Consider the following 27,733-nt stretch of genomic DNA (forward strand, 5'->3'; position numbering starts at 1 on the left):
TAATGCCATCTTTCTAGGATTAGATTTCTCAGGCATTTTTCGTTTGGCCTTGGCCAAAAGGGACAGGGTAGAATTTATTTGATACTATTCCCAGTCTGCCGTCTAGTTTTTTCTGAATTGCTGAGCACTTAATTCTTAGAGCTGCCCCAGCTGCTGTCAAGGGTCTGGGGTGGGGGGCGTCACAGGAGGTACCTGAGCCAAGGGAGAACCAGCAGGGACCCTCTCTGCCTGTAACCTTCTTACACCACCACCCTGCCTTCTGTCGGTTGTCCCTTCTCATAGCTGATCCCAGTCAGTGAACACAAAATGGGTCCTGCACGTCAGAGTGGGAAATTGGGGGCTAAAGACCAGGCCACTCCCATTGACCTCACTATAGAACCTGCTAGAAATGTACACCAAAACCCCAGCGGAGGTCCCCGCTGATGGCCAGCACAAGTCACCGGACATATGAATGAGAAAGCTCCAGCTACCTTCTGACTGCAACTGCATGAGACACCCCCACACATGAAGGGTTAGCCTAGCCAACCCCCAGAATCAGGGTTTAACAATCGTGATGATGGTTGTTTAAAGCCACAGAGTTTGGGGATGGTTTGCTATCTAGCAATCGATATGCAGAAGAAGTGACTTAGGATTGTGGGATCCTGGGTATCAACACTACTTTTCTATGTTTTCCAAGATTTCTACAATGACTTCTTTTCTAATCGGAAAAAAACTGTTATCAAAAATAAAAACATGGTCTAATTTTTCCCTCCACTTCACCAAGGGAGAAACTAGGTCTGAATTTGAATTGAGGGACGTAAGCCAGACTTGGAGAAAAATTTTCCATGCAAGATTAGTTAGATGCTGGAAAGAATTAGAGATACATTCGAGTTGGTTATGATGGAACGAGTGGTCGATTTGGAGTGAGGAAACTTGGAAATGAATCCTAGTTTTTTGGGTGACCTTGAGCAAGTCCTTGCTCAAATTCGGCTTTCTATTTTGAAAAATGCAGCTGCTTAGGGAAGATAACATCCAGCAGGGCGCCTGGCCCAGAAAAGTGGTAGGTGATCCTGCCTAATCAGTGCCAATTATGAACAGGCATCTGCAGGCTTTGTGGACGGCCCATCCTTCACTGCCACCAGAGGCTACGGTTCCAATAATGACATCTGCCTGGAGAAAACCCACAACTCTTAAGAAAATGAAAAAAACACACAAAAACCCAGAAACACTGAGCAGCTTTTCCGGCGGCCCCTGATGGCGCCGTCCCCACTAGCCCGGGCGAGTAGCCGTGCCCTTCGGGGGACCCGGCGCCTGAGGAGGGCGGGAGCGCCCCGGACGCGGAGGCAGGAGGACCGGGAGCGCGCCTGGCGGGACGCAGCGCGGCCGCGCGCCGCTGCGGCCGGTGTCCAGGCAACCCCCGGACGCGGCTCCGCGGGAGAAGCAGGTGGCCCCGCGGCCCTCCGGCCCTCCGCTCCGGTTCCTCGCCCGCCCGGCGCCCGGCAGTGGCAGTTCGGCTGCCAGTGGGTGCGTTGATCTCGCAGCCTCGCCCCAGGAGGCTTCCGCTGGGGGAAGGGGTGGAAGACCCGGAGGTGGAAAGGGAAGGAGCACCTTGGGCGGGCGGGGCAGCGAGTGTGGGCGGCGGAGAGAACCCACGGGAACCCCGGGGGCATCCCGACCTGAGAAAAGCCCGAGGAGGGGGCGGGAGGGAAGTTCTGATTAAGATGCCACCCCTGCCCTCTTTGACTTTCAATGGCTTGTGGACTTTCTCTTGGCTTTCTTTGATGCCTTTCTTACAAAGGTCTTTTCTTTGTCTCCGGGTTGCTTTTCGTACTTAAAATCAACACATGCATAGATGAGTCCATGTACCCTGGAAAAGGTCCCCGGGACTGTTCTCTCCCCTCCATCTCCAGAGCGACCTGCAGCAGAGAGCTGGAGAAGGTTCAAGAGGAAGGAGACCCTGGCATGACCACGATGGAGAAGAGATACAGTTGAGTTTGAAGAAATCAGAAGGGCTGGGTGTGGATTTGGTCGCCAGATCCAAGTATACCAGAGCCGGGAAGTTCAAGCCACTTCAAGTGTACGGGGAGGCCAGTTTGCGGGCATATAAAAAGTAGTCTTTAAAAAGTAGCTTATGTCTCTTTTAACCCAAGATCTGATGAAGCGGATAGCAGCTCAAAGCAGAGATTCTCACAAATTAAGTCCTTGGATCTCATAACAGCCCAGAGGAATATTACTAATGAGTGAAGAGAGCCAGGGGCGCCTGGGTGGCTCAGTCCATTGAAAGTCAGACTCCTGATTTTGGCTCAGTTTATGATCTCACCATTAGTGGGATCAAGTCCCATATGGGGCTTGGGCCTGCTTCGGATTCTCTCCTCACTCTCTGCCCCTCCTCCACTTGTGTACTCACTCTTTCTCTCTCAATCTCAAGATAAAAAAAAAAAAAAAAAAGGGTCGGGGGAGCCAGAGTTTTGACCTGCCCAGTGCTACGGTCAATAAATGGTAAATCTGAGGATTAACCACAGTCTTCTGGCCCCCCAAACCTGTGTCCTTTAATTTTTTCTTTGCTCAAATATTACTAGATTTGTGGCACTATTTATTGGATGGGCAGCTCGGGCAAAAAGTATGAACATTTTGAGGAAAGGCTTAAATTAAAATAATGGATAGTGGCTCCTTAATTGGTTCTGAAGGCTGAGGAGGATGTTTGGGGGGCACACTGCCTCTAGAGAACAGAATCATGAAGCAGAACAGCCACAGTCTCTCAGAAAACCTTGGAATGAGTGTATGCCTAGGTTGGCCTTTATAGGTGAGTGGCCTGAATGCTGGAAACAAGGAATGTTGTAGAATGTTCTGTCTGTGCCCCATCAGATCATAGCTTGGTCCTCGGCCCTTTGTATTACAGTTCTTCTGTCTCCTCGTTCTTCACAAGTGCACAGAGAGCGGGGAGGTATGACTTACCATATGCATCTGTAAGCAGGGACCAGAAGAGCAGGAGTTGGAACCCAGAGTGCCCAATGTGGCTAGGTCAGCAAGAGAAAAAGGTTTGGGGATTCTAACTTTAAGCTCTAGGCTTTTCTGCAGTTCCCATGTTGAGCTCAGGTAGCAGAGGGAGCTGTTGTTTTAAAGGTGGGGGAGAGGGGGTTCATGTTTCTGAGTTAGGGGTACTGGAGGAGCACCAGACTCTGAGATCCCCAGACCACATTAACCAGAGTCATGACTTCCTTTCCTGCTACGTAGGTGTGTCCGTTCACGAGACCATATCTGAACTCAGCTTCACATGGAGTCCAGGGGTTTCGGGAAGGACGGGGCTCCACAAACCAGTTGAACATGAATACAAAACTGTGGGTGTATATGCATTTTTCCAGAGAGGGGGGGGCTGTTGTTTTCATTACTTTCCAGGGGAGTCTGTGATCCGCAGGGTTAAAAACCACAGTCCTAGACCCTTAGGCTGTTTGTGGAGCAGATAAGCCGGGGTGAGAAACTGAGTGGTTAAAAGGTAACCACATTAAGCTAACTTGGCTTGATGTATCATTTTCTCCCTGCCAGACCATGCTATTGTGTAAATCAGCTGTGATGACAAGTATGTGAAAGTTCTTGGTTATGTAAGGTGTTATTCCTGCCTAAAGAAATGGAAATAATTAGCGTGGATTCCACAGATGGTACCAAAGAAACAGACTTTCTTCTAAACTCTCCATTTCCCCCTAAATTTCTTTCTAGTCGCCAGAACCTTCTCTCGGTCCCTTCTGTTGAATCATCTTTTCTTATATCACTGTGTTTTGGCAACTTGTTAGAATTTCCCATCTTATGGCTTCCTGGACATCGAATTTGAATAACAATTATCATGCTAAATGATGACATTTTCAAGAAGCATGTGCCTTAGCTTCTTTGTATCATCTCAGCCTAGTGAGCTGGGGGGGGGGGGGGCAGGTGTTGGGAGCTGGGCTGGAGAGGTAATTGACTTTCTTGAAGTAACTGGATGTTACCTTTACACAAGGCGAGCATCCGTGTCAGAACAGAAGGGGTCAGACTTGCAATTCCAGCCTCTTCTACTGGAGGACACGTGGAGAAGCAGCCAGAGGCCACGTTTAAGTGTCTCCAGGCTGTAGAGGCTGAGTTACTTCTGGGAAGATCCTGTAGTAAGCTGGATTTGGAGGATGTGCCCTTTGCCTGTTTAGAAGAGAGACCGCTCTTCCTATGCTTGCCTGTCAGATAAGCTTTCCCTTTCAAAGCAGCCACAGGCCACTTTCTAGAGAGCTGCCAACACAAAGCTTCTTAAGCAAACAAGGAAATATGCTAAATTTGTACATGTGATTTCACTGCTTGCTGCTCAGGGTTATATAATATATTTAAATTTTGCCCCTAAAAAAAAAAAAAACCCAAAACAACAGTGTTTGTTTTGTAATGCCATCCATAGCAACCAGTTCTTGCTTTGGTGAACTCGTAAGTCCTCTAGTGGCAAACATACAATTAGAATGTGTACATGCTATGAAAAGGCAACCACTGTTAAAATCCAGGGGCAACAATTATTATCAGTAAATGCTGTAATAACTCAGAGCTTACATATGATTATCAACCTAGAAGATATATCTGCTCTTCCTTTTGTCTTCTCTACATATGTGGATCCTTTCTGATTCCTTATAGATAAGTTTCATACTTTTTTCATAGCTATGTTTCTGGAAATAGAAGCACCGGATCAACAGTGCACTTCTCACGGACTTTGGAGGATGCATATGGCCAAAGTGCGTTTTAGTAAGATGGAGACATTTCTACCAGCAATGTACAAGAATGCCATTCCTCTAACCTCTGCCAATCTTAGGTTTTTGCAGACTCCTAGCAAACACTGGTATCGTGTCTTTTTTTTTTTTTTTTTAGTTTTTTATGTTTGTTTATTTTTGAGAGAGAGAGATAGAGTGCAAGCAGGGGAGGGGCAGAGAGAGAGAGACAGAGACACAGATCTGAAGCAGGCTCCAGGCTCTGAGCTGTCAGCGCAGAGCCCTACGTGGGGCTCGAACTCAGAAATGGTGAGATCATGACCTGAGCTGAAGTTGGATGCTTAACCGACTGAGCCACCCAGGCGCCCCTGGTATTGTGGCTTAAATTCAGCTCTTTGATTATTAGGAAGGATGGATTTTTTCCCCCCAAATGTATATTGGCTATTTGTGTGTGTGTGTGTGTGTGTGTGTGTGTTTAAAATTTTTTTTAATATTCATTTATTTTTGAGAGGCAAAGGGGGAAGGGGCAGAGAGAGAAGGAGACGGAATCCAAAGCAGGTTCCAGGCTCTGAGCTGTCAGCACAGAGCCCGACGCAGGGCTTGAACCCACAAACTGCAAGATCCTGACCTGAACCGAAGTCGGATACTCAACCAACTGAGCCACCCAGGTGCCCCTGTGTGTGTTTAATTCATTACCTAATCATGCCCATTTTTTCCTTGGGTATTTATTTTCATTTTATAAATTTATGAAAACTCACAATTTGGCATGACTACTAACTCTTTTTCTTGTTGTGTATGCTATAAACTTTCCCCCAGTTTATAGTTTTCTGTGGAACTTTTAAATGGATGTTTTCAAATCACGTATCTTTTCCTTTATTTTGCCTGTATTTGATATCTTTCTTAGAAATAACTTCCCCAGTCTAAGATTATGTAAACATTAAATTATCATTTTTTTCAGGTACATCTTTTATTTTAAATCTGATATTCAAATCTATCATTCATCTGGATTTATTTGGGGATTAACTAATTTTATTTTCATTCCAAATGATTAGTTGTTCAGCAATATTTTTGAATAATCTATTCTTTCCCCACAACATGAAATGCCATGATTATATAAAGTTTTATTCTATCTACATTTTCTATTTTGTTCTCTTGTTTAATCTGTTAGAGTCAGTGTCAGTGCCATCTTGATTATGTGACATTAAACTACATTTTATAAATTATACTCTATAGCTCTGTCACCTTGAATAGGTTACTGGACATTTCTGACCCTCAATTTCTTTATGCGTAAAGTTATTTCTGTTCCATTTGTGATTATGGTATTTCATTGCTAATACTGTTTACTTGTGTTAAAAATTTTTTTTTCTTGAACTTCACTTACCTATATTATTGGTACTTTCCACGAAGCCATACCAAAGTTCTGATAATCTTCTCTATTTCATTCATTTCTGCTTTTATTTTTATAATATCCTTTTTTTTTTAAACCACGTTGGGAGGTTTATTCTTTTTTCCTTATTTTTTTTGCATTGCAAGTTAGCTCATTAATTTTGGAATCTTTGTTTTTTAACCACCTGTCAGTTCTAAGATAGACATTTTTCAGCGTGTGAACATCTCTGAGGTTGGATTGGTCTTACCAGAGCTGTGGGCCCAGCAGCAGGTGTGAAGTAGTTTTTATAAGCTTTGCTGAATGAGCCCTGAATAATATAGAGGGTGTGTCTCTGTCTTGGAAGAAAATTCCAGAGGCAATCGAGGAGCACTTATTTAAGAAGTGCTGCATCACCCATGTTCTTGTTGCACTGAGGTCAATTTGGGTAGAAAACGTGGACATCAGTGATTGAGTTGAAAAGTGATTCAGTAATCAGGCTTTTGAATGTAAGATTTAAGAAGGCCTTAACCAGGGGCCCCTCGGTTGACTGTCTGACCCTTGGTTTCAGCTCAGGTTGTGATCTCACGGTTTGTGGGATTGAGCCCTGCGTTGGGCTCTGCACTGACAGTGTGGAGCCTGCTTGGGATTCTCTCTCTCCCTCTCTCTCTCTGCCCCTCCCCTGCGTGCGCGCGTGCGCGCTCTCTCTCTCTCTCAAAATAAATAAACTTAAAAAAAAAAAAAGAAGGCCGGGCACCTGGGTGGCTCAGTTGTTTAAGCGTCCAACTCTTTTTCGGCTCAGGTCATGATCTCGTGGTTTGTGAGTTTGAGCCCCACGTTGGGCTCTGTGCTGACAGCTTGCATCTGATTCTCTGTCTCCCTCTCTCTCGGCCGCTCCCCTGCTCACGCTCTGTCTCTCTCGCAAAAACATATTAACATTAAAAAAAAAAAAGAAGGTCTTAACCAATTTATTTTGCTTATATTTTCCTTCTTTAAATATGCACATGGATGATATGTATTTAAAATATACATCTAAGTAAGTCTGAAAGAATGCTTCAATAAATACATAATAAACATTCTAAGTGGTAGAGCATTCTCTCCTACTTTAATTGGCAACCTTTGTTCTTTGTGGTACATAAAATAATAATGTTATTACAGTTGCTGGTGTCTCATATTTGGTGGAATACAGTAGGTGCATTTCGGGCTCTAGTTTCTACTTACCGCTTTATTTGAGTCCCACAAGTTTGATTTATAGTACGTATGTCATTGACCATTAAGCACCTCGTGATTCCCCTCACGATTTCTTCTTTTATGTGAAATATTTAGAAGTGTGGTTTGAGTTTCCAAGCTCATGGATGTTTTTGGCTGTCTTTTTATTATCGATCCCTAAAGTTGTATTGCATTGTGGTCAGAGAGTGTGGTCGATGTTACATTGGTTGACGCTACTTTTGTGGTTTGTAGGTGGGTGGTTACGCCTTTGGCTACCGGGACCCTGTGCTCTCCTCTTCACAGCTCCCCTCCCCTGGGCTCCAGTCCATCCCTGCTATTCACACCTCAGGCAACCAGTTGACCCTTTCTGTACCTAGGGCTGTTCTAGGTGCTGTGGCATATTCCAGAATGGCTCCTCCCACACTTGGCCGGCTCTGAGAATCACCTGAGGTGCTTCTTTAACATTCTGACACCCGGGTCTTGCCCTGTAGGTCTGAGTTGGAGCTCCGGGATCTGAGTTTTGGAGAAGTGCCCCAAGATGATTCTCATGACCGAGCAAATTAAAAATGTGGGTTCCCAGGCCTCACTTAGAGAGATTTGTGATGGGATATGAGAATTTGTATTTTTTTAAAATATTTTATTTATTTTGGGAGGGGGAGGGGTAGAGAGAGGGAGACCCAGAATCCGAAGTAGGCTGCAGGCTCTGAGCTGTCAGCACAGAACCCGACTTGGGGCTCGAAACATGAACCGTGAGATCATGACCTGAGCTGAAGTCAGACGCCTAACCGACTGAGCCACCCAGGTGCCCCGAGAATCTGTATTTTTAACAGGCCTCCCAGGTCATTCTGACGCAGGCAGTCTTTATGCCATACCCTGAACAACCTGAGAATGGGGATACTGGGAGGGGAGGGGAATGTACTCAAGAGTCACAGAAGTCTGACTCTTATTTTAATTTTTTAAAAGTTTATTTATTTATTTTGAGAGAGAGGAAGAGAGAGAATCCCAAGCAAGCTCCACACTGACAGCACAGAGCGTGATGCAGGGCTCAACAAACCGTGAGGTCATGACCTGAGCCAAAATCAAGAGTCGGATGCTTAACCGACTAAACCACCCAGGCGCCCCTTTTTGTAATTTTCTAATCACCGGAGGTAACGTTGTGTCTATTGGGCTAAAGTTATGCATAAAGAAATGCAATATCTATTCATCTGACTTTTTTTTTTAATGTTTTTATTTATTTTTGAGACAGAGAGAGACAGAGCATGAGCAGGGGAGGGGCAGAGAGAGAGGGAGACACAGAATCCGAAGCAGGCTCCAGGCTCTGAGCTGTCAACACAGAGCCCAACCTCACGAACCCGTGAGATCATGACCTGAGCCGAAGTCGGACGCTTAACCGACTGAGCCACCCAGGTGCCCCTCTTGGAAGTTTCTGATGGCAGTTCTTTGGATTATTCATCAGTCTTTCTATGAATCAATCCTTTGGAAAATTGTATTGAGATGCTCAATATAACTTGATTCAGAGGTTATCTCTACCACTTAATTCAAAGTAGACAAACTCCGGAGGGACAAGTAGTGTAGCATTGTGGTTAGGATTTTTGACTTTGGTATCACAAGAACCGTGATCAAATCTAGATCTAGATGTTTGCTTTCTGTGTGATCTTAGGCAAGTTGCTTAACCATCTGTGCTTTGGTCTCCTCATCAGTAAAACGGAAAGATAAGCAATGCTTATGTCTGTGGGGTATTATGGGAATTAAGTGGGATAATGTGTGTAAGATGTTAACACCATCCCCAATACACAATAAATGCTCAATAAACATTATTTTTAAAAAATGTTTATTTATTTTTGAGAGAGAGAGAAAGAGAGAGTGGGAGAGGGGCAGAGACAGAGGGGGACATAGGATCTGAAGCTGGCTCTGTGCTGACAGCAGAGAGCCCAACGTGGGGTTCAAACTCACCAACCGTGATATCATGACCTGAGCCAAAGTCGGATGCTCAACCAAGCCACCCAGGTGCCCCTAAACGTTAGTTTTTTTGTTTTCTTTTTTAAAATAATTTTTGTAATCCAGGGGACACGATGGAGGGGTAGATATTTCGTTTCATTAACGAACTCCAATGGTGATGTGTTGCAGGTGATTTTCTGGAATCTAAGGGATGCTTTGCTGGCACAACATCCTCTGGAAGAAAGGTCAGCCCCTCATCTTCTGCTGAAACATGTCCTAGTGTGAGTGAGCCTGCAGTCCCCGGCAAAGTGTCCGTTCACCTAGAGTAAGTAAGAGGCCAGTACAGTCCATACTGTTGGCGTAAATTCTGACTGGGAAGCCAACAGTCTAAGAGGTAGAATGACATGTTTGGCAAGAGCATAGATTCTGGAGCCAGACTGTCTAGGTTTAAACCCCGGGTCTGCCAACTTCATCTGTGTGAACTTGGGAAAATCACTTTACCTCCCTGGGACTCAGTGTTTTATCTACAAAACGGAGATAATACTTCATAGGATGGTTTTGAGGATTAAAGGAGGTAATGCATGGAAAGTGATCGCAAGACTCTCTGGCACACAATAAATGTTATGTGCATGGTTGTCATTATCAAATGTAAAAGCAAGCAAAACTAAGCTGTTTTTGTTTTTAATGTTTTAAAATTTCATTTTAGAGAGCGAGTGGGGAGAGGGGCAGAGGGAGAGAGAGAATCCTAAGCAGGCTTCGTGCCTAGTACAAAGCCCGACGCAGGGCTCAATCCCACAACCTGGGATCGTGACCTGAGCTGAAATCAAGAGTCAGCCACTCAGTGGACTGAGCCACTCAGGTGCCCCCTATTTCCTTTTCAAATGGAAATGATTATATGGGTCCTGCCTACATCGCAGGATTATTAGAAGGGAGTAAAGAAGACCAGCGTCATGACGTTGCTTTGAAGCCCTTCAACCGGGAGAGCGATGTAATGTCGTGAAAAAACATCCCATGATTTGATAACTGATAACTATACCTGAAGACCAAAGCCATCTGTCAACTGTAAAGCTACTTAAACAAGAAGTGATTGCTTTTACCACTGAAAATAGTTTGTTGTAGGTTTTGGTTTTGGTTTTTTGTTTTTAATGGCCAGGAACTTCGCGAAACACGATGCTCTGTTATTACAACCATTTCAGCTTAGGTTTGTTTTTTGGTTACTTCTTCCCCTTCCCTTTATCTTTGTTGATTTTTAATTTCCATTTAATGGTTTTATTGAACGTGCGTATCTTTTGGTAGCAGTTTTTGTGGAAACGTAATTCACATACAATTCATCCTTTCAAAGTGTGCAGTTCAGTGGTTTTTCGTGTAGTCAACAGAGCTGTGCAACCATAACCACAATCGATTTTAGAACATTTTCATCACCTCAAAAAGAAGCCCATCCTCTTGAGCAGTCACCCCCACCGTGGCCCCTACTCTACCTGCCCCTCCCCCCCTCCCCCCCCCCAGCCCTAGACAGCCACTAATCTACTTTTTATCTCTGGACATTTTATATAAATGGAATATGTGGTCTTCGGTGTCTGGCTCCTTTCATTTAGAATCATAAAAAAAATTTTTTTAAATGTTTATTTATTTTTGAGAGACAGAGCACAAGCAGAGGAGGGGCAGAGAGAGAGGGAGACACAGAATCCGAAGCACAGGCTCTGAGCTGTCAGCACAGAGCCCAACACGAGGTTCAAACCCACAAACCGTGAGATCACGACCTGAGCCAAAGTTGGTCACTCAATAGACTGAGCCACCCAGGAGCCCCTAGCATCGTATTTTTAAGTTTCATCTAGGTTTCAACATGTATCAGCACATCATTCCTTTTTTTTTTTTTTTTAATTTTTTAACGTTTATTTATTTTTGAGACAGGGAGAGACAGAGCATGAATGGGGGAGGGTCAGAGAGAGAGGGAGACACAGAATCTGAAACAGGCTCCAGGCTCTGAGCTGTCAGCACAGAGCCCGACGCGGGGCTCGAACTCACGGACCGTGAGATCATGACCTGAGCTGAAGTCGGATGCTCAACCGACTGAGCCACCCAGGCGCCCCACATCATTCCTTTTTTAAAAAAAATTAGGGTGAAATATATATTCATATAACATTTGCCATTTTATCTACTTTTACCCATTGGCATTAATTACCTTTCCGTGTTGTGCAGCCGTCACTGCTATTTTTTAAACATTTTCATCAGCCCAAACAGAAATGCTGTACCTGTTAGGCGATAATTTCTCCCAGACCTCGGTACTCTAATCCACCCTAATCCACTAACCTAATCTACTTTCTGTCTCTCTCTGAATTTACCTGTTTAGATATTTTGTGGAAGTAGAGTCATATAATACTTGTCCTTTTGTGTTTGGCCTAGTTCATTTAACACAATATTTCAAGTTTCATTCGTGTCGTAGCATGTATCAGAACTTTCTTCCGTTCTATGGCTGAATCATATTCCATTGTATGTCAGCGCTACATTTTGCTCATCCATTCATCTGTCAGTGAACATTTGGGTGGTTTCCACTGCATGGCTAACGTGAGTCACACTGCGAAGAACATCCGTTTACAAGTGTCTAAGTCCCTGTTTTCCATTCTTTGGGGTATGTGCCTAGGAGTGGAGTTGCTGGGTTATATGGTAATTCTATATTTAACTTTTTGAGGAACCACCACACTGTTTTTAAGGACACACCTTTGGGCTCTGTTTCAGCCCCCTCAAATTGTAAGTAAGTAAATGATATGTTATGGACGTTTATGGAGGGGTAGGCTTAGTTGACGCACGTGAGCGTAATTCTAGCGTAAGATATATAAAATCAGATTCTAACTACCAATTTAAACACATAGAAGATTCTAATCCTTCTGCCTCCTTTCCAGCTCTGCTACAGATTTGGATCTGAAATCCTCCTCCGCACATTCTGATCAGTCCTCTGAAACCTCATTCCCTGAAGTCCCCAAGGATAAATATCCCAAGGAGTTCAGCCTGCTTAAGTTGCAGACAAGTGAGTACGTCCTAGCCTCCCCTCTGCGTGCCTCCATACCCAGGGCTTTCCAGAAGTCTGCTGTACTGTTGGGCACAGTTCACTGAAGACTCACGAAGTGCCAGGCATTTGACACGTTTTCTTTCTTTCTTTCTTTCTTTCTTTCTTTCTTTCTTTCTTTCTAATTTTATTTTTTAACATTTACATCCAAATTAGTTAGCATCTAGTGCAACAATGATTTCAGGAGTAGATTCCTTAGTGCCCCTTACCCATTTAGCCCATCTCCCCTCCCACAACCCTCAGTTTGTTCTCCATATTTATGAGTCTCTTCTGTTTTGTTCCCCTCCCTGTTTTTATATTATTTTCGTTTCCCTTCCCTTATGTTCCTCTGTTTTGTCTGATAAAGTCCTCATATGAGTGAAGTCATATGATATTTGTCTTTCTCTGACTGACTAATTTCACTTAGCATCATATCCTCCAGTTCCATCCACGTAGTTGCAAATGGCAAGATTTCATTCTTTTTGATTGCCGAGTAATGCTCCATTGTATATATATGCCACATCTTCTTTGTCCATTCATCCATCGATGGACATTTGGGCTCTTTCCATACTTTGGCTCTTGTCGATAGTGCTGCTATAAACATGGGGTGCACGTGTCCCTTCGAAACAGCACACCTGTATCCCGTGGATAAATGCCTAGTAGTGCAATTGCTGGGTCGTATGGTAGTTCTATTTTTAGTCTTTTGAGGAACCTCCATACTGTTTTACAGAGTGGGTGCACCAGCTTGCATTCCCAGACAGGTTTTCTAATTCTCACAGCAGCTCTGCTGGGGAGCTGTCATATGTTTTCCCAAACTGACATGGCTTTATATAAAAACCATAAAAGTATCATAGCAAAGTATTAAAATAATAAAGGAGTATATAAGGTAGAGTATAGAAACCCCTTCCCCAGTGTTCTCCAATGTATCCCCCATGGGCCCTGTAGCCGTGAGGAATTTTGAAGCGTGTATGTGCTGGTATGTATGTACTTATCTATACATGGGTTGGAGTATACAACCATATTTTCACTAGTGGAAAATAGTATACAAACTATTTTCACTCAGAACAAATAGATCATGGACCTCTTTCTGTGTCAATACACATAAATCTAGGTGGCTAATATAGGCCTACTCATTTAACACCCCAGGCAACTGAGGCGCAGAGAGATTTAGTCACTCGTACAAGACCACCTGGCTAGGAAGTACAGTGATGGGATTAGACTCCAGGCTCACCTGCCCCCAGAGCCTGTGTTCTTTCTTGGCCACCACAGAGCCCAAGTGTTTCTCAAACAACCCTAGAGCTGTTAGAGAATCTCTCGTTGTTTAAAATCACTTTAGCCATTTTGTAGGAAAAGTATCGAGCGAGGAAACAAAGCCCTGAGAGGTCCGGTGACTTGCCTGAGGTCTCGCGATGGCCTTTCTCATTTGCCAGAGTTGCATGTCTACATTTCCCAGAGTCACTCTAGTGCACGTGTGTCCCATCATTGCTGCCAACACTGTGGTCCATCCACTAAGTTGCCGTGGTTGGCCCAGCCCTTCCCTGGTTGATGGGCATTCTGTTCTTCCTACCCACTCATCAGAGCGAAGGCTGGATCATAGGTGCTTGTACAACTGTCTCTTAGCTTCCCATTCCAGACATCGCTTCCAACCATAAAGATGGCTTTATTTTTGGAAGAGAGGGTAAAAAGGAAAAAAAAAAGAGGCCTCTTAGATACCTATCTCCCCACTTCCCCTCTTTTTTTTTTTTAAATGTTTATTTTTGAGAGAGCAAGCACGAGCAGGGGAGGGGCAGAGGATCCGAAGCGGGTTCTGTACTGCAAGCAGAGCCCAATGTGGGCTTGACCTCATGAACCGTGAGATCATGACCTGACTGAAGCCTGACACTTAGCCGACTGAGCCACCCAGGTGCCCGTTCCCTTCCTCTCGTGCTGAGTCCCCCAGAGGTTAACACTGCCCTTGATGTAGAACCAAGGAATTAAACATGTTGATAAAGGCTGTACAGTCAGAGAATGCCTGGGACAACTTTCTGTCATTTAATTGCATTATGAGGCCGGGAGCGGAGCTGATGGAAGGATTTCTGATGTCTTGCAGAGGATGGGCACCGTCCTGAATGGACATTTTACCCGAGGTTTAGCAGCAATATCCACACCTACCACGTTGGAAAGCAGTGCTTCTTTAATGGGGTCTTCCTCGGCAACAGGAGGTCTCTATCAGAGAGAATGGTGGACAAGTGCTTTGGGAGGAAGAAGTATGGTAACGTTTTCCTCCTGGACCTTGACTGTGCGATGTCTGAAAATACTTGAGTTGTGGTTCTGCCAGGCCAACATTCCATGGCTGGTGTCAGCCCTCGGGGGTCACCATGTTACTGTAGGGCGGCCAGGAAGATAGGAAAGTGAAGGGGATGTTTGGCAATTCTTTTTGGCAAAGAACTGACAACATATGCTGATCCACATTTTTGTTTTTCTCTGCATTTCATAAAATGCTAATGTGACATTTAAGTCATCAGACAAGTTCTCTCAGATACTTATTAATAGAAACCTTCATTCAAGTCGGAAGAAAATAATTTGTTTCAATTAGATGCTGCCCATGATATGTATTTAAATTATACATTATATTCTTCAAAAGGAAAATAGCCCATAAACCTTAGCCTGAAGTGCATTCTGTTATTTCATACCTTATTAAAGGTAATTTGAGATGAGTGTGTGTATATACTCATATAGTTTGTTACTTGGTGAGTTCTCTGTCCCAACCTACCCATAATAGATTTATGGAAAGATCCTAGTGTTGCTGAGTTCCAATGGATCATTAAAGCACATTCTTCCATAGAAATACCCATACAGGAGGCAGCCCTTGCTTCATGGATGAATAGGATTGCTGTAGCAGGAATACAAAGAGGAAGAAATAGAAAGTTTTCATTTTTGAGGTTTAAAATAGACTTTTTTTGTTTATTCTGCTTTAGAGAGAGAGAGCACGCCAGCGGGGGAGAGAGGGGCAGAAGGGGGGGAGAGAGAGAGTCTCAAACAGGCTCCATGCTCGGCGCGGAGAACACAGGGCTCGATCTCACAACCTGAACCGAAATCAAGAGTAGGACTGAGCCACCCAGGTGCCCCTAAAATGGACTTTTAAACTCATTGCACAGGCAAATAGTTTTAAGTGTTTATTTATTTTTGAGACAGAGAGAGAGAGAGAGAGAGCACATGTGAGTGGGGAAGTTGGGAAGGGGCAGAGAGAGGGGGACAGAGTATCTGAAGCGGGCTCTGTGCTGACTGCAGAGAGCTCAATGCGGGGCTCGAACTCAGGAACCTGAGCGGAAGTCAGTCGCTTAAGCAACTGAGCCCCCCAGGTGCCCCCAGAGATAAAGTTTTAAAGATCAAGGCTTTTGTCTGGATAGAGAATATATAAGAAGCCATACTAGAGGAGGTGGGAGAGTTGTCGCTGAGGTGGGTGTTTTGAGGAGTCCTGTATCCTGCTCAGTTCCTGGGACCAAAATCTAGTCGGTGATCAGATGTGACTCTAGCTGGGGCTTCTGCCTCAGACTGTGGTTGGGGAACCTCAGCGTAGTGATAGCTATGGGCAATGTCTGGGCAGAAAGCCAGATGCAGGGTCTCACCCACCCAGGAGATGTGGGTAATAGCTGCATTCTTGTGCCCCGTGAGGACTGTGGAGGTCGGGACACATAGAAAGAATGAAAGAAAGAGAGCAAGCCAGGAGAGCTCCATAGCTCTCACGACCAAAACGGCAGGAGGCCACCGTGTGAGGCTCTGTGGACCATCAAGCCAGGGGTCATAAGAACGACTTTATGTCTCACCTGATGCATTGTGGAGCGGGCTGACTTCCTGAGGATCAGACTAGATGACACATTTTAGCAGACAACAGAAATAGATACCAACCTACAGAGAGTAGCAGAGATAAGATGAGGGTCAGACACCAGGGTGGTTCAGACAGTGATCCAGGACCCAAAGGCTTATACCAAAGCCTTGATATCACATAAGCCTGTTGTGCACATGCTTGCTCCCCACCCCCAACTGAGTTGCAGCCATAGGATAGAATAGGAAAGATTTATTTAACTGGTTTAAACATGAAAGAGCAGAGAAAGACCAAGAAGGGACTAAGTTTAGCTGTACAGTACTTAGGAACACTCTCAGCCACAGTCAGACAAAAGCCAAACTGTCAGAGGCTTAAATCATAAGACATTTATTATATACTTAATGAGAAGCTTTGGAATCTAGGTGGTCTATATTGTCTGATTGCCCAGTGATGTCACCAAAGATATAGCTCTTTTTTTTTTTTTATTAAGTATATTTATTTATTTTGAGAGAGAGCGAAAGAGCAAGCAGGGGAGGGGCAGAGAGAAAGGGAGAGAGAGAATGTCAAGCAAGTTCTGCATTGTCAGTACAGAGTCCGACGCAGGGCTTGAACTCACGAACCGTGAGATCATGGCCTGAGCCGAAATCAAGAGTTGGATGCTTGACGGACTGAGCCGCCCAGGCGCCCCAAAGATAATAGGCTCATTTTGTGTTTATGTGCTGCTATTCTTAGTTCTGTTGGATTTTTGTCTTCACACTTGTCATCTTATGGTCACAAGAGAACTGTTGCAGTTTCAAGCATCACGTCTATATTTCAAAACATGAAAAAGAGGAATCTCTCTTGTTGCCTTCCCTTTTTAGAATGAGGGAAAAATTTTCCCATATGGTCCTTAGGAGACTTCCTTCCACTTATGTCTCACCGACTAGAACTGGGCCAGTGACAAGTATTTATCAAAAATAAATGGTATTATCGTGATGACTCAAGTCCTGACCCTAATCCATCACTTCCCTCCTAACTCAAACATTATCCTGAATTTTGTTTATTATTATTTTTTAAAGTTTATTTATTTTAGAGAGAGACAGACAGACAGACAGAGACAGAGTGTGAGCTGAGCAGGGGTCAAGAGAGAGGGGGACACAGAATCTGAAGCGGGCTCCAGGCTCTGAGCTGTCAGCACAGAGCCCGACATGGGGCTCAAACCCACGAACTGTGAGATCATGGCCTGAGCTGAAGTCCGGTGAGCTACTGGGTGAGCCACCCAGGCACCCCTGAATTTTGTTTATTATTATTTCCCTTCCATCCTTCCTTCATTTGTTTCTTCTGTCTTTTTATGGTTTTTATACACACTGAATGCATGCAAAGGTATATTTATGAAGTATTTATTGACTATATAGAATAAAGTATCACAATCACTTGTGTTTTTGTTTAAATTTCTAATTTATTTTTGAGAGAGAGAGACAGAGCATGAGCGGGGGTGGGGGGGCAGAGAAAGAGGGGAGACACAGAATCGGAAGCAGGCTCTAGGCTCTGAGCTATCAACACAGAGCCTGACTCGGGGCTTGAACACACAAACTGTGAGATCATGACCTGAGCCGAAGCTGGATGGCTAACCGACTGAGCCACCCAGGTGCCCCTCACTTGTGTTTTTTTTAATGTTTATTTATTTTTGAGAGAGAGAGAGAGAGAGAGAGAGAGAGAGAGCAAGCAGGGGAGGGGCAGAGAGAGAGGGAGACAGAGGACCCAAAATGGGCTCTGTGCTGACAGCAGAGAGCCCAATGGAGGGCTCGAATTCACGAACTGTGAGATCATGACCTGAGCCCAAGCAGGACATTTAACTGACTGAGCCACCCGGGCTCCCGTTAAGTATCACAATCATTTGTATGCTTCTTACTCCATTTAAGACATAGAGTACTGTCTTGATATTTGAAGCTACTGATAGGCCCCTCCCTGAATATGACATCTTTCCTCCCCCAACTCCACAGGTAACTCCAATTCCACCTTTATTACAAAGAAGAACTTTTTATGGGGGACATTTTCAAACATTTGCCAAAGTAGAGAGAAGACCATACTGTTTCCTGATGTACCCATCACTTAGTTTCGACAATTATCACATGTGGCTAATCTTATTTAATTTTTATCCCCCTCCCCCAGGGATTATTTTAAAGCAAGTTCCAGACATCAGATAATTACATCCGTATATGTTTTTGTGTATACCTCTAATAGACAAGGATTATTTTTATTAAATGGCCACAATACCATTTTCATATCTTAAAAAAACTAACAATAAGTCCTTAATATCACCAAATATTGTCAGTGTTCAAATAGTCAATTGCCTCACAAATGCCACAATTTAAAAATATTTAGAGTTTGAATCAGGGTCCAAAAAAGGTCCACGCTTAACAATTAATTAAAATGTCTTTAAAATCTCTTTTTAATATATAGGTCTTCTTCCTCTTTTTTTCTTGCAATTTATTTGGTGAAGAAACTAGGTTATTTATCCTATAAAGTTTGCCACAGTCAGGATTTTGCTGATTACATCCCTTGGTACCATTTAACAGGTTTCTCTGTCCTGTGTATTTCTTGTACACTTATAGTTGGATATACAGGCTCGATTCGTTTTAGTGTGACTAGTTCTTGGGTAATGTGCAGTGACTTCCTTAAGCCTCAAATACAATGGTCTCTTTTCCATTTTTTCTCTTCCTTGATCTCTTGCAGCATTTAATATTTTTAAGCTTGGCACTGGACATTTCTTCGTTATTCTCTTCTCCCTCGTTACTTCTTGGACAAGACGGAGAGGCAGCGTTTATGACTGCCAGCTTCCATTATGAACTGAAATTCAACACATTTATTATAGAAAAAATCCAATCAAAATGTATTTCATTAAGAGTTAACTCTGATGATCAGCTATGATCAGGCCATTGGTGGAGTTCCTTAAATTTGTTGTCATGGAAGAAGAACAAAATGTTGTCTATGGTTATAGGGAAATTGACCTGAAACTGATTTTTCTCTTCTGTAGCTCTTCCTCATTAGCTAATTCCCTTCTGAGATCTAGTCAGAGAGGCAGAGCCCGATTATAGTTGCTCCTTAAGATTCATAGGGCACAAGGATTCAAAGTACACCAATGCTCAAATTTTAAGCAGAATTCTTGCTCTTCCTTTGCAGATACCTTTGATTCACTTCTTATATTATCTATCTCGCTATCTATCTATATATTTATTTTTGTTTAAGGGTCAACTGTCGTTATTTTTTAATGTTTATTTATTTATTTTGAGAGAGAGAGTGAGAGAGAGAGAGAGAGAGAGAGAGAGAGGGAGAGGGAGAAGGGGAATCCCAAGCAGGCTCCAAGCCCAGCACAGAGCCCAATGTGGGGCTTCTTCTCATGAACCGTGAGCTGAAATCAAGAGTCGGACACTTAACCAACTGAACCACCCAAGTGCCCCTCATTTTAAACCAAAACATCCTGCCTGCACCTAAGCTACTGTTCTTTCCCGGGGTGGGGGTAATCGGGACACTTTCTGGAACAATGTCCCAAACACAGTGTTTCTCAAGCACACTTTTATCTTCATACTCTCCAGGCAAGATGATCACAAACAGAACTTTAGGAAGCCTCTATGTACTTCATAATAAAACATGAAATTATCCTGTTTCCATTGTCATATGGATAGAGCATTATCTGTAGATAACCTTCAGTCCCTTTTATGATCTTGTTTTTAAATATTTCACAGATATTGATCCTAGGAATGGAATACCAAAGTTAACTCCAGGAGATAATCCATATATGTACCCAGAACAGAGTAAAGGCTTCCACAAAGCAGGCTCAACTCTCCCACCAGTGAATTTCTCAATGTAAGTGTATGTGAATAGCAGGGTTAGTTAATTATAAAGGAATTGTAGCTCTCTGTACTATATATGTTATATTTCATAAGGAGTAGATTCCAACAAAACATGGTTGCTGAAAATTCCTTAAAAAGTTAATCTCTAGTTCCTTAGTGTCTACACACATGTACGTGTGCAATTGAACTTATACACAGGATCTTGACTACAAAAAGGTGGTTGTTAATTTTGTCACTATTGTTGTTACCACAAATCTGAGGACTTTTCGGTTTCATACTGAATCAGATTATTAGTGTTTACTGTTTGGATTGATGTACACTTGGAACTAAATTTAGGCCAAAGCGATTCAGAAGAAGATCATTAAGTTAAAAGAAAAAAAGTTGGTGTATTATATTGATATTTTAAAAAATCAATTATGTTTGGTTTATTGATGTTTAATAAAAATTATAAGAATTATGACCTTTATAGTTGTGAAGCCCATAGGTGGCCATTAAACCAGAAAATAAGACATATTCTTCTTTAAGAAAAATTTTTTTTTACATTTATTTATTTTTGATAGATAGGAAGAGACAGAGCATGAGGGGGGGAGGGGCAGAGGGAGAAGGAGACACAGAATCCGAGGCAGGCTCCAGGCTCCGAGCTGTCAGCACAGAGCCTGACGCGGGGCTCGAGTTCACGAACTGCGAGATCATGACCTGAGCCGAAGTCGGACGCCCAACCAACTGGGCCACCCAGGGGTCCCAAGACATCTTCTTGAACACAAAGATGTTTCTATCGATCTCTCTGCCTTAGATGCCATACCAATTTTATGGTTGCCTTTTCTGTTTTTCAGAGTGCCGTATGCAAAGAAATTTGATACATTTATTCCACTTGAGCCTCTTCCACAAATTCCTATGTGAGTTCTCTCACCGTGTTTTATATTATCCAAGTTTTATTAAGTTATCAGTTATATTATTTTCTCCTATAGACGAATTCATAGACACCCAACACAGAAGGACCTTTAGAATCTGAGCTGGTGGGTGGGGCAGTTTGTATGGAGCGTTTTTAGTGAGACACTTGGAGGGCAAGTGCTGTGCAGTCTATCAGCTGGGCTGTCCACGTCTTCACCCCATATGATGGACAGCCCGCTGGATGCCATGTGTTGTGGTAGGTATGCACTAATGGACGTTTATATGGAGAAAAAAGGCAGGGTCCCTGAGTTTTAAAACCTAAGAGTTGTCAGAAAAGAAAGACAGGCTTAAATGAGTCCAGCCAGGGAGGATGGTTAGAGTTTGAAGAGGCAGAGAAAAAGCTGTCAGAATATTCTCGCACTAGAGGGAAGTATCATTCCTCTGAGGTCATATTTTAAGTTCAGGTCCTTTCTGAACCTCATCTAGTTGCCCAAGGAGGGTTTAGACCTAGAAAAAGATATGTGTCAGTATAAAAAATTTCGCTTTCTAATACAAAACAGTTTCATATAAACATAGATAGAGTGGGCAAGTGAGCCACAGTCTGACCCACTGGAGTCCAGCTGGGAAACCAAACCCTGGAGCTCAGTGGAAATAAAAAGCCTTTTATTCCAAACTTGGGAGCTTTAATACCTTCATTATATGGCGTTATTACATGAAGCAGATAATTAGGGCCTCTCATGTCTGTACTGTATACATAAAAATTTTTTTTAAATGTTTATTTTTGAGACAGACAGAGCGTGAGTGGGGGAGGGGCAGAGAGCGAGGGAGACAGAATCCGAAGCAGGCTCCAGGCTCTGAGCTGGCAGCACAGAGCCCGATGAGGGGCTCGAGCCCATGAACCTCGAGACTGTGACCTGAGCCGAAGTTGGACACTTAACTGACTGAGCCACCCAGGCACCCCTGTATACTTTTTCTCTTTTTTAAAAAAAAAATTTTTTTTTCAACGTTTATTTATTTTTGGGACAGGGAGAGACAGAGCATGAACGGGGGAGGGACAGAGAGAGAGGGAGACACAGAATCGGAAACAGGCTCCAGGCTCTGAGACATCAGCTCAGAGCCTGACGCGGGGCTCGAACTCACGGACCGCAAGATCGTGACCTGGCTGAAGTCGGACGCTTAACCGACTGTGCCACCCAGGCGCCCCACTTTTTTTCTTTTTTAAAACTAGGCTCCATGCTGGGTGTGGAGCCCAATGTGGGGTTTGAATTCATGACCCTGAGATCAAGACTTGAGCTGAGATCAAGAGTTGGATGCTTAACTGACCAAGCCACCAAGGTACCTTGTGTACTGCACACTTTTGGTAAATGCTATTCTAAAATATTTAAAAGTAATTGCCAGGGCACAAAACAAGTCTATACATTTAAGAAGACTGAAATCCTATCAAGTATCTTTTGTGACCAATGGTGTGAAAATAGGAAACGTTTGCAAGAGGAAAACTGGAAACTGTGCAAATATATGAAGATTAAACAGCATGCTCCTGAGTAACCAATGGGTCAAAGGAGAAATCAAAAAAGGAACATTAAAAAAAAACAACACTTCGAGACAAGTGAAAGTGGAAATACAGCACCCCAAAACCACGCATGCAGCGAAAACAGATCAAAAAGAGAAGTTTAGAGTAGTAAATGCCTATGTTAAGAAAAAAGAAAGATATCAAATGAACAGCCTAACTTTACACCTCAAGGAACTAAAAAAAGAAGAACAAACTAAGCTCAAGGTGAGTAGAAGGAAGGAAATAACAAAAACCTGAGGGGAAATAAATGAAATAGAGACTAAAAAAGGTAATAGAAAAAAATCAATGAAATGAAGAGCTGTTTTTTTGTTTTTTTTTTTAAAGATAAACCAAATAGATAAACCTTTAGTTATACTAACCAAAGAAAAAAGGGACCGGACTCAAATAACATTAAGTGAAAAAGGAGACATTACAACTGATATCCCAGAAATATAAAGGATTTAGGAGACTGCTATGAACAATTATCCACCAAACAAATTGGACAACCTATAAAAACCGGGTGCATTCCTAGAAACATACAACTTCACAAGACTGAATCATGGAGAAATAAATCTTTTTTATTTATTGATTTTTTTTTAATGTTCATTTATTTTTGAGAGAGAGAGACAGAGACAGAGCACAAGTGGGGGAGGGGCAGAGAGAAAGGGAGGCACAGAATCCGAAGCAGGCTCCAGGCTCTGAGTTGTCAGTACAGAGCCCAATGTGGGGCTCAAACTCATGAACCATGAGATCATGACCTGAGCCGAAGTTGGATGCTAACCGACTGAGCCACCCAGGTGCCCCTTTGAAGAAATAAATCTGAACAGACCAATGACTTGTAAGGAGACGGAATCAGTAATCAGAAATCTGTTAACTTGAGCCCCAAACCAAATGGTTTCACTGGTGAATTCTATCAAACATTTAAAGAAGAAACTAATTTCGTTCCTTCCCAAACTTCCAAAAAAGTAGAAGAGGAGGGAATACTTCCAAACTCATTTTATGAGGTCTGCATTACCCTGATACCAAAACTAGACAAGGACACTGCCAGAAAACATAATTACAAGCCAGTATCCCTGATGAATATAGGTGCAAAAGTCCTCAACTCTCAGCAAAACAAATTAAACATTACATTAAAAAGATCATACATCATGAGCAAGTGGGTTTATTCCAGGGATGCAAGATGGTCCAACATCTGCAGATCAATGAATGCGATCTACCACATTAACGGAATGGAGGATAAACAATCATGATCATCTCAACAGATGCAGAAAAAGCATTTGGTAAAATTCACCATCGTTTCGTGATATAAAAACTCTCAACGAATTGGGTACAGAGGGAACATACCTCAACATATGTTCAAACGTAATCTTTCTTATGAGTAATGTTTTTTGTTTTTTTTTTTTAAATTTTTTTTTTCCAACGTTTATTTATTTTTGGGACAGAGAGAGACAGAGCATGAACGGGGGAGGGGCAGAGAGAGAGGGAGACACAGAATCGGAAACAGGCTCCAGGCTCTGAGCCATCAGGCCAGAGCCCGACGCGGGGCTCGAACTCGCGGACCGCGAGATCGTGACCTGGCTGAAGTCGGCCGCTTAACCGACTGCGCCACGCAGGCGCCCCTCTTATGAGTAATGTTTAATTTTTCCAGAATGTTATCCATTTCTTTTAGGTTTTCAAATTTATTTGCATAGAATTGTTCCAAACAATTTCCTGTCTTCTTTCACTTGTTTCTCCCTTATCGTTAATTTTGTGTGTTGGTGCTTTATTCCCCCTTTTCTTCATTAGGTTAGATAGTGGTTTGTGTATTTGTTATTTTTAAAAAGCAGCTTTAAAGATTGTATTCTCTTTTTATACTGTCTCTTTCTCTGTTTTTAAAGCATCAGTCTTTGCTTCTATTGTTATTATTTTCTTCTTTCTACTCTTTTGGTTTATTTTTGTTCTTTTTGATTTTTTTAAAAAGTAATCTCTACACCCTATGTGGGGCTCGAACTCACTCTGAGATCTCATTCTGAGGTCAAGAATCACATGCTCTACTGACTGAGCCATCTAGGAGCCCCATAAGTAAACTCATCACTTTTATATTATTTATTTTTATTATTTATTTTGAGAGAGAGAGAGAAAGAGAGTGAGCATGACTGAGGGAGGGGTAGAGAGAGGGAGAGGACAGAGAATATCCCAAGCAGTCTCCACACTATCAGCGTAGAGCCTGATGGCAAAGGTCAAACTCACGTGGGGCTCAAACTCACAAACTGTGAAATCGTGACCTGAGTCAAAACCAGGAGTCTGATGCTTAACTCACTGAGCCATCCAGGTGCCCCTATTTATGTATTTAAGCTTATTTATTTTGAAAGAGAGAGAGAGAGAGAGAGGGAGAGAGAGAGAGAGAGAGAAAGGCAGACAGAGAGGGGGACAGATAGAGATCCTGATGCAGGGCTCGAACCCATGAACTATGAAATCATGACCTGAGCCGAAGTCGGACGCTTAACCGACTGAGCCACCCAGGCGCCCCCAGAAGATTTATCTTTTTGATTAAAATTGTCCATTTGACCTAGCTAGGACTGAAAATGGGTGTGTTAATTGTGTGCTAATATTAATGTATTTCTATCTATATTGTTAAGTATAGCCATTAACATTATAAAAATATCTTACTAGACAAACCGAAACCAGACTTTAAACTATAAAGAACAAATTGATGGTTACCAGAGGGGAGGTGGGTGGGAGATGGGGGAAATGGGTGAAGGGGATCAAGAGTATACTTATCGTGATGAGCATTGAGTAATATGGAAGTGCTGAATCACTGTATTGCATACCTGAAATGAATATAACATCCTATATGAACTAGATTAGAATTAAAATAAAAAAATCTTCTTTTTCTCATTTAATGCTTTTTGTCTTATCTTATACATTGCCAGATATTAAGATTACAACTCTTACTTTGTTTTGTTTGCATTTACTGATATACCTTTCCCATTCTTTTGTTTTTAGACTTCCAAAGCACTTTGGTTTAGGTCTGTCTTATAGACACAGAGTTGGATTTTTGCTTTGTGAGCTGATCTGAAAAATTTTGTCTTTAATAGGTGAATTAAGATCTTTTGCATTAATGATTCGGCCGATTTGTTTCAATTCCATCCTAATATTTTGTTACATTTATTATGTGTACTATATTATTTTTACCATGGTGGTTTTGTTCGAGAGATTCTTTTCTTTTAAAGCTTATTTATTTATTTTGAGAGAGAGAGAGAGAGAGAGCGAGCAGGGGAGGTGCCGAGAGAGGGAGAGAGAATCCCAAGCAGGCTCTGTGCTGTCAGTGCAGAGCCCGATGTGGGGCTCAAACCCACAAACTGTGAGATCGTGACCTGACCTGAAGTCAAGAGTCGGACGCTTAACCGACTGAGCCACCCAGGCGCCCCTTGTTCTAGGGATTCTTTATGCTAGAATTGTTCTGTACTGCTCTTCATCCTGCTGGTCTTATTTGGGCTTCTCCTACTGGTTTGTCAGCTTTACATGATGCCCTTGACTCCCAACTATTACCTACGTGGTAATACCCCGTTCCTTCTTGCAAGAACTTCCACATCCCTAGCAGGTGTATCGGGCCATTTTCCCAATCATGGTGCATTTCTCCCTAAATGTATGGAAATCAAAGCTGCTAAAAGATAAAAAAAAAATTCTTCATCTTCTTTCTCTGACTCATCCCAGGAGTCACAATTCCTGGTACCTCTTGGAACATACACAGTGTGGCCCAGCATATGTCCTTTCAATTTTTTTTTTTTCAACGTTTATTTATTTTTGGGACAGAGAGAGACAGAGCATGAACGGGGACGGGGCAGAGAGAGAGGGAGACACAGAATCGGAAACAGGCTCCAGGCTCTGAGCCATCAGCCCAGAGCCTGACGCGGGGCTCGAACTCACGGACCGCGAGATCGTGACCTGGCTGAAGTCGGACGCTCAACCGACTGCGCCACCCAGGCGCCCCTGTCCTTTCAAATCCCAACAGACTTGGGAGGATGCTGGCTGTCAGCGTTAGAAAAACAGAGGGCATGCTCAGGTGGGATTCTGAAGAATCCTGAATGAAAGGACTGTTTACAGATGTGTGAACCGGTCGAGGGAACTCACATGGAAGGGCGAAGCATCCAGGGGCTCCCACCAGTGGGCAGCTCTTACCACTCATGTGTCTGAGCAGCAGGAAGAGTGATCTTGTCCCCCCTGTGTGGGGGGAGGTGGAGATGGGCTGTCTGGAAGGGGTTGTGGCAGTGGAGAGTGCACTCACTGCCGGAACCGAGGTGCCTCAGGAGATGAGCGGGAGTAGAGAAGCTAGGTGAGAAATAACCAACCTCTCTCTCTTCTGGCTTTCTGGTCTCTTACTGGTGCCTCCCATTAGCTAAGCCCAGCTCAAAGGTGAGGGCACAGAGGAATCAAGGTGATGCAAGTTGCAGGGGTCAGCTCCCTGGGCAGAGAAGGGCAGAAAAGAGATCTGGGTTTGGAGGGAGGGGCAAATGCGGAACAACTTCACATGGTGTTTTGTCACTGATCTCCTAAATCGGAGGCCTTCTTACTTCGGAGGATGTAGTACCTTATCCACTGAATGTGTCTGTGCATTTTGCTTTAGACAAACTCAAACTCAGGTGTTGTTTTCTTCCTGCAGCTTGCCTTTCTGGGTGAAGGAGAAGGCCAACAGGCTGAAGACTGAGATAAGAGAGGTGGAGGAGCTTGACAATTGGCACCCAGCGGTCCCCTTGGTGCACAGTTTATTCCCTGCTGGTGGGTTAAAGAACCTTCAAAGAATAGTATAAAACTGGAGGCAAGCCCAGAAGAGCAGGCTTTTGAGAGGCTTCGCAGTGGAGAGGAGAGAAGGCAAAGCCTCTCCCAGAGTGGATGGTATCTTTTGCCCCACACTGTGGTCCTTTGGGCTGCTGTTATCATGGTCATGCATCACTGGTTGAGTGTGTTGGTTGAGCACCATTAGTCTTGTAATGGGGCACAACCTTCAACTCCGTGCCTCTATCCACAGGTTCATTGGATTCACCAAGACAATCCTAAGCAGAAACAGGCCTACAGAGCATGCACTGACTGTACTCTGGAGAGCCTCTTCCAATTGGTCGCTTCTGTCAGTGTGATTGCTCTAAGTCAAATGTTTGACTTTGATAAGTAATCACTGTGCGTTGCCTTTTTTTTTTTTTAACTCTATGTTCTGAAAACCTTCAAACTTACAGAAAAGTTGTGAGGATCATACAATGAACAAATACCTACATGTCCTTCACTTAGAATTCACCGTGGTTAGCCTTTGTCAGAATTTGTGCGTTCTTTCTCTCTCTTTCATTCCTGTTATTATTTAAAAAAATTTTTTTAACGTTTTATTTATTTAAAAAAAAATTTTTTTTTCAACGTTTATTTATTTTGGGGACAGAGAGAGACAG

The 27,733-nt window shown here is 43.2% G+C and overlaps 1 protein-coding gene across 5 annotated transcripts; it reads left to right on the forward strand.

The window, feature by feature from the left end:
• The first annotated feature begins 1,214 nt into the window (after positions 1-1,214).
• SPATS1 (spermatogenesis associated serine rich 1) lies at positions 1,215-27,669 on the forward strand. Of its 5 annotated transcripts, XM_040473672.1 has the most exons (9): positions 1,215-1,503; positions 1,832-1,966; positions 9,388-9,523; positions 12,099-12,223; positions 14,331-14,492; positions 19,772-19,892; positions 20,713-20,775; positions 26,962-27,077; positions 27,328-27,669. In XM_040473672.1, the coding sequence occupies exons 2-9, from the start codon at positions 1,840-1,842 to the stop codon at positions 27,354-27,356; spliced, it is 879 nt and encodes a 292-aa protein (XP_040329606.1). In that variant the 5' UTR covers positions 1,215-1,503; positions 1,832-1,839; the 3' UTR covers positions 27,357-27,669. The 5 variants fall into 5 exon arrangements, with proteins under 5 accessions (XP_040329606.1, XP_040329604.1, XP_040329607.1 ...); XM_040473670.1 differs by having other exon boundaries at positions 26,962-27,669; XM_040473673.1 differs by having other exon boundaries at positions 1,890-1,966; positions 26,962-27,669.
• The last annotated feature ends 64 nt before the right edge of the window (positions 27,670-27,733 follow it).

Source organism: Herpailurus yagouaroundi, unplaced genomic scaffold, assembly GCF_014898765.1.
Source record: "Herpailurus yagouaroundi ecotype Mexico unplaced genomic scaffold, PumYag 139, whole genome shotgun sequence".
NCBI lineage: Eukaryota > Metazoa > Chordata > Mammalia > Carnivora > Felidae > Herpailurus > Herpailurus yagouaroundi.

Bases quoted from the DNA above. Each gene is read 5' to 3' on its own strand.
- SPATS1 (XM_040473670.1), top strand. From the start codon at position 1,840: ATGTACCCTGGAAAAGGTCCCCGGGACTGTTCTCTCCCCTCCATCTCC. The intron at 12,224-14,330 runs GTGAGTACGTCC...GATGTCTTGCAG, and splicing joins CCTGCTTAAGTTGCAGACAA to AGGATGGGCACCGTCCTGAA. The intron at 20,776-26,961 runs GTGAGTTCTCTC...TTCTTCCTGCAG, and splicing joins CCTCTTCCACAAATTCCTAT to CTTGCCTTTCTGGGTGAAGG.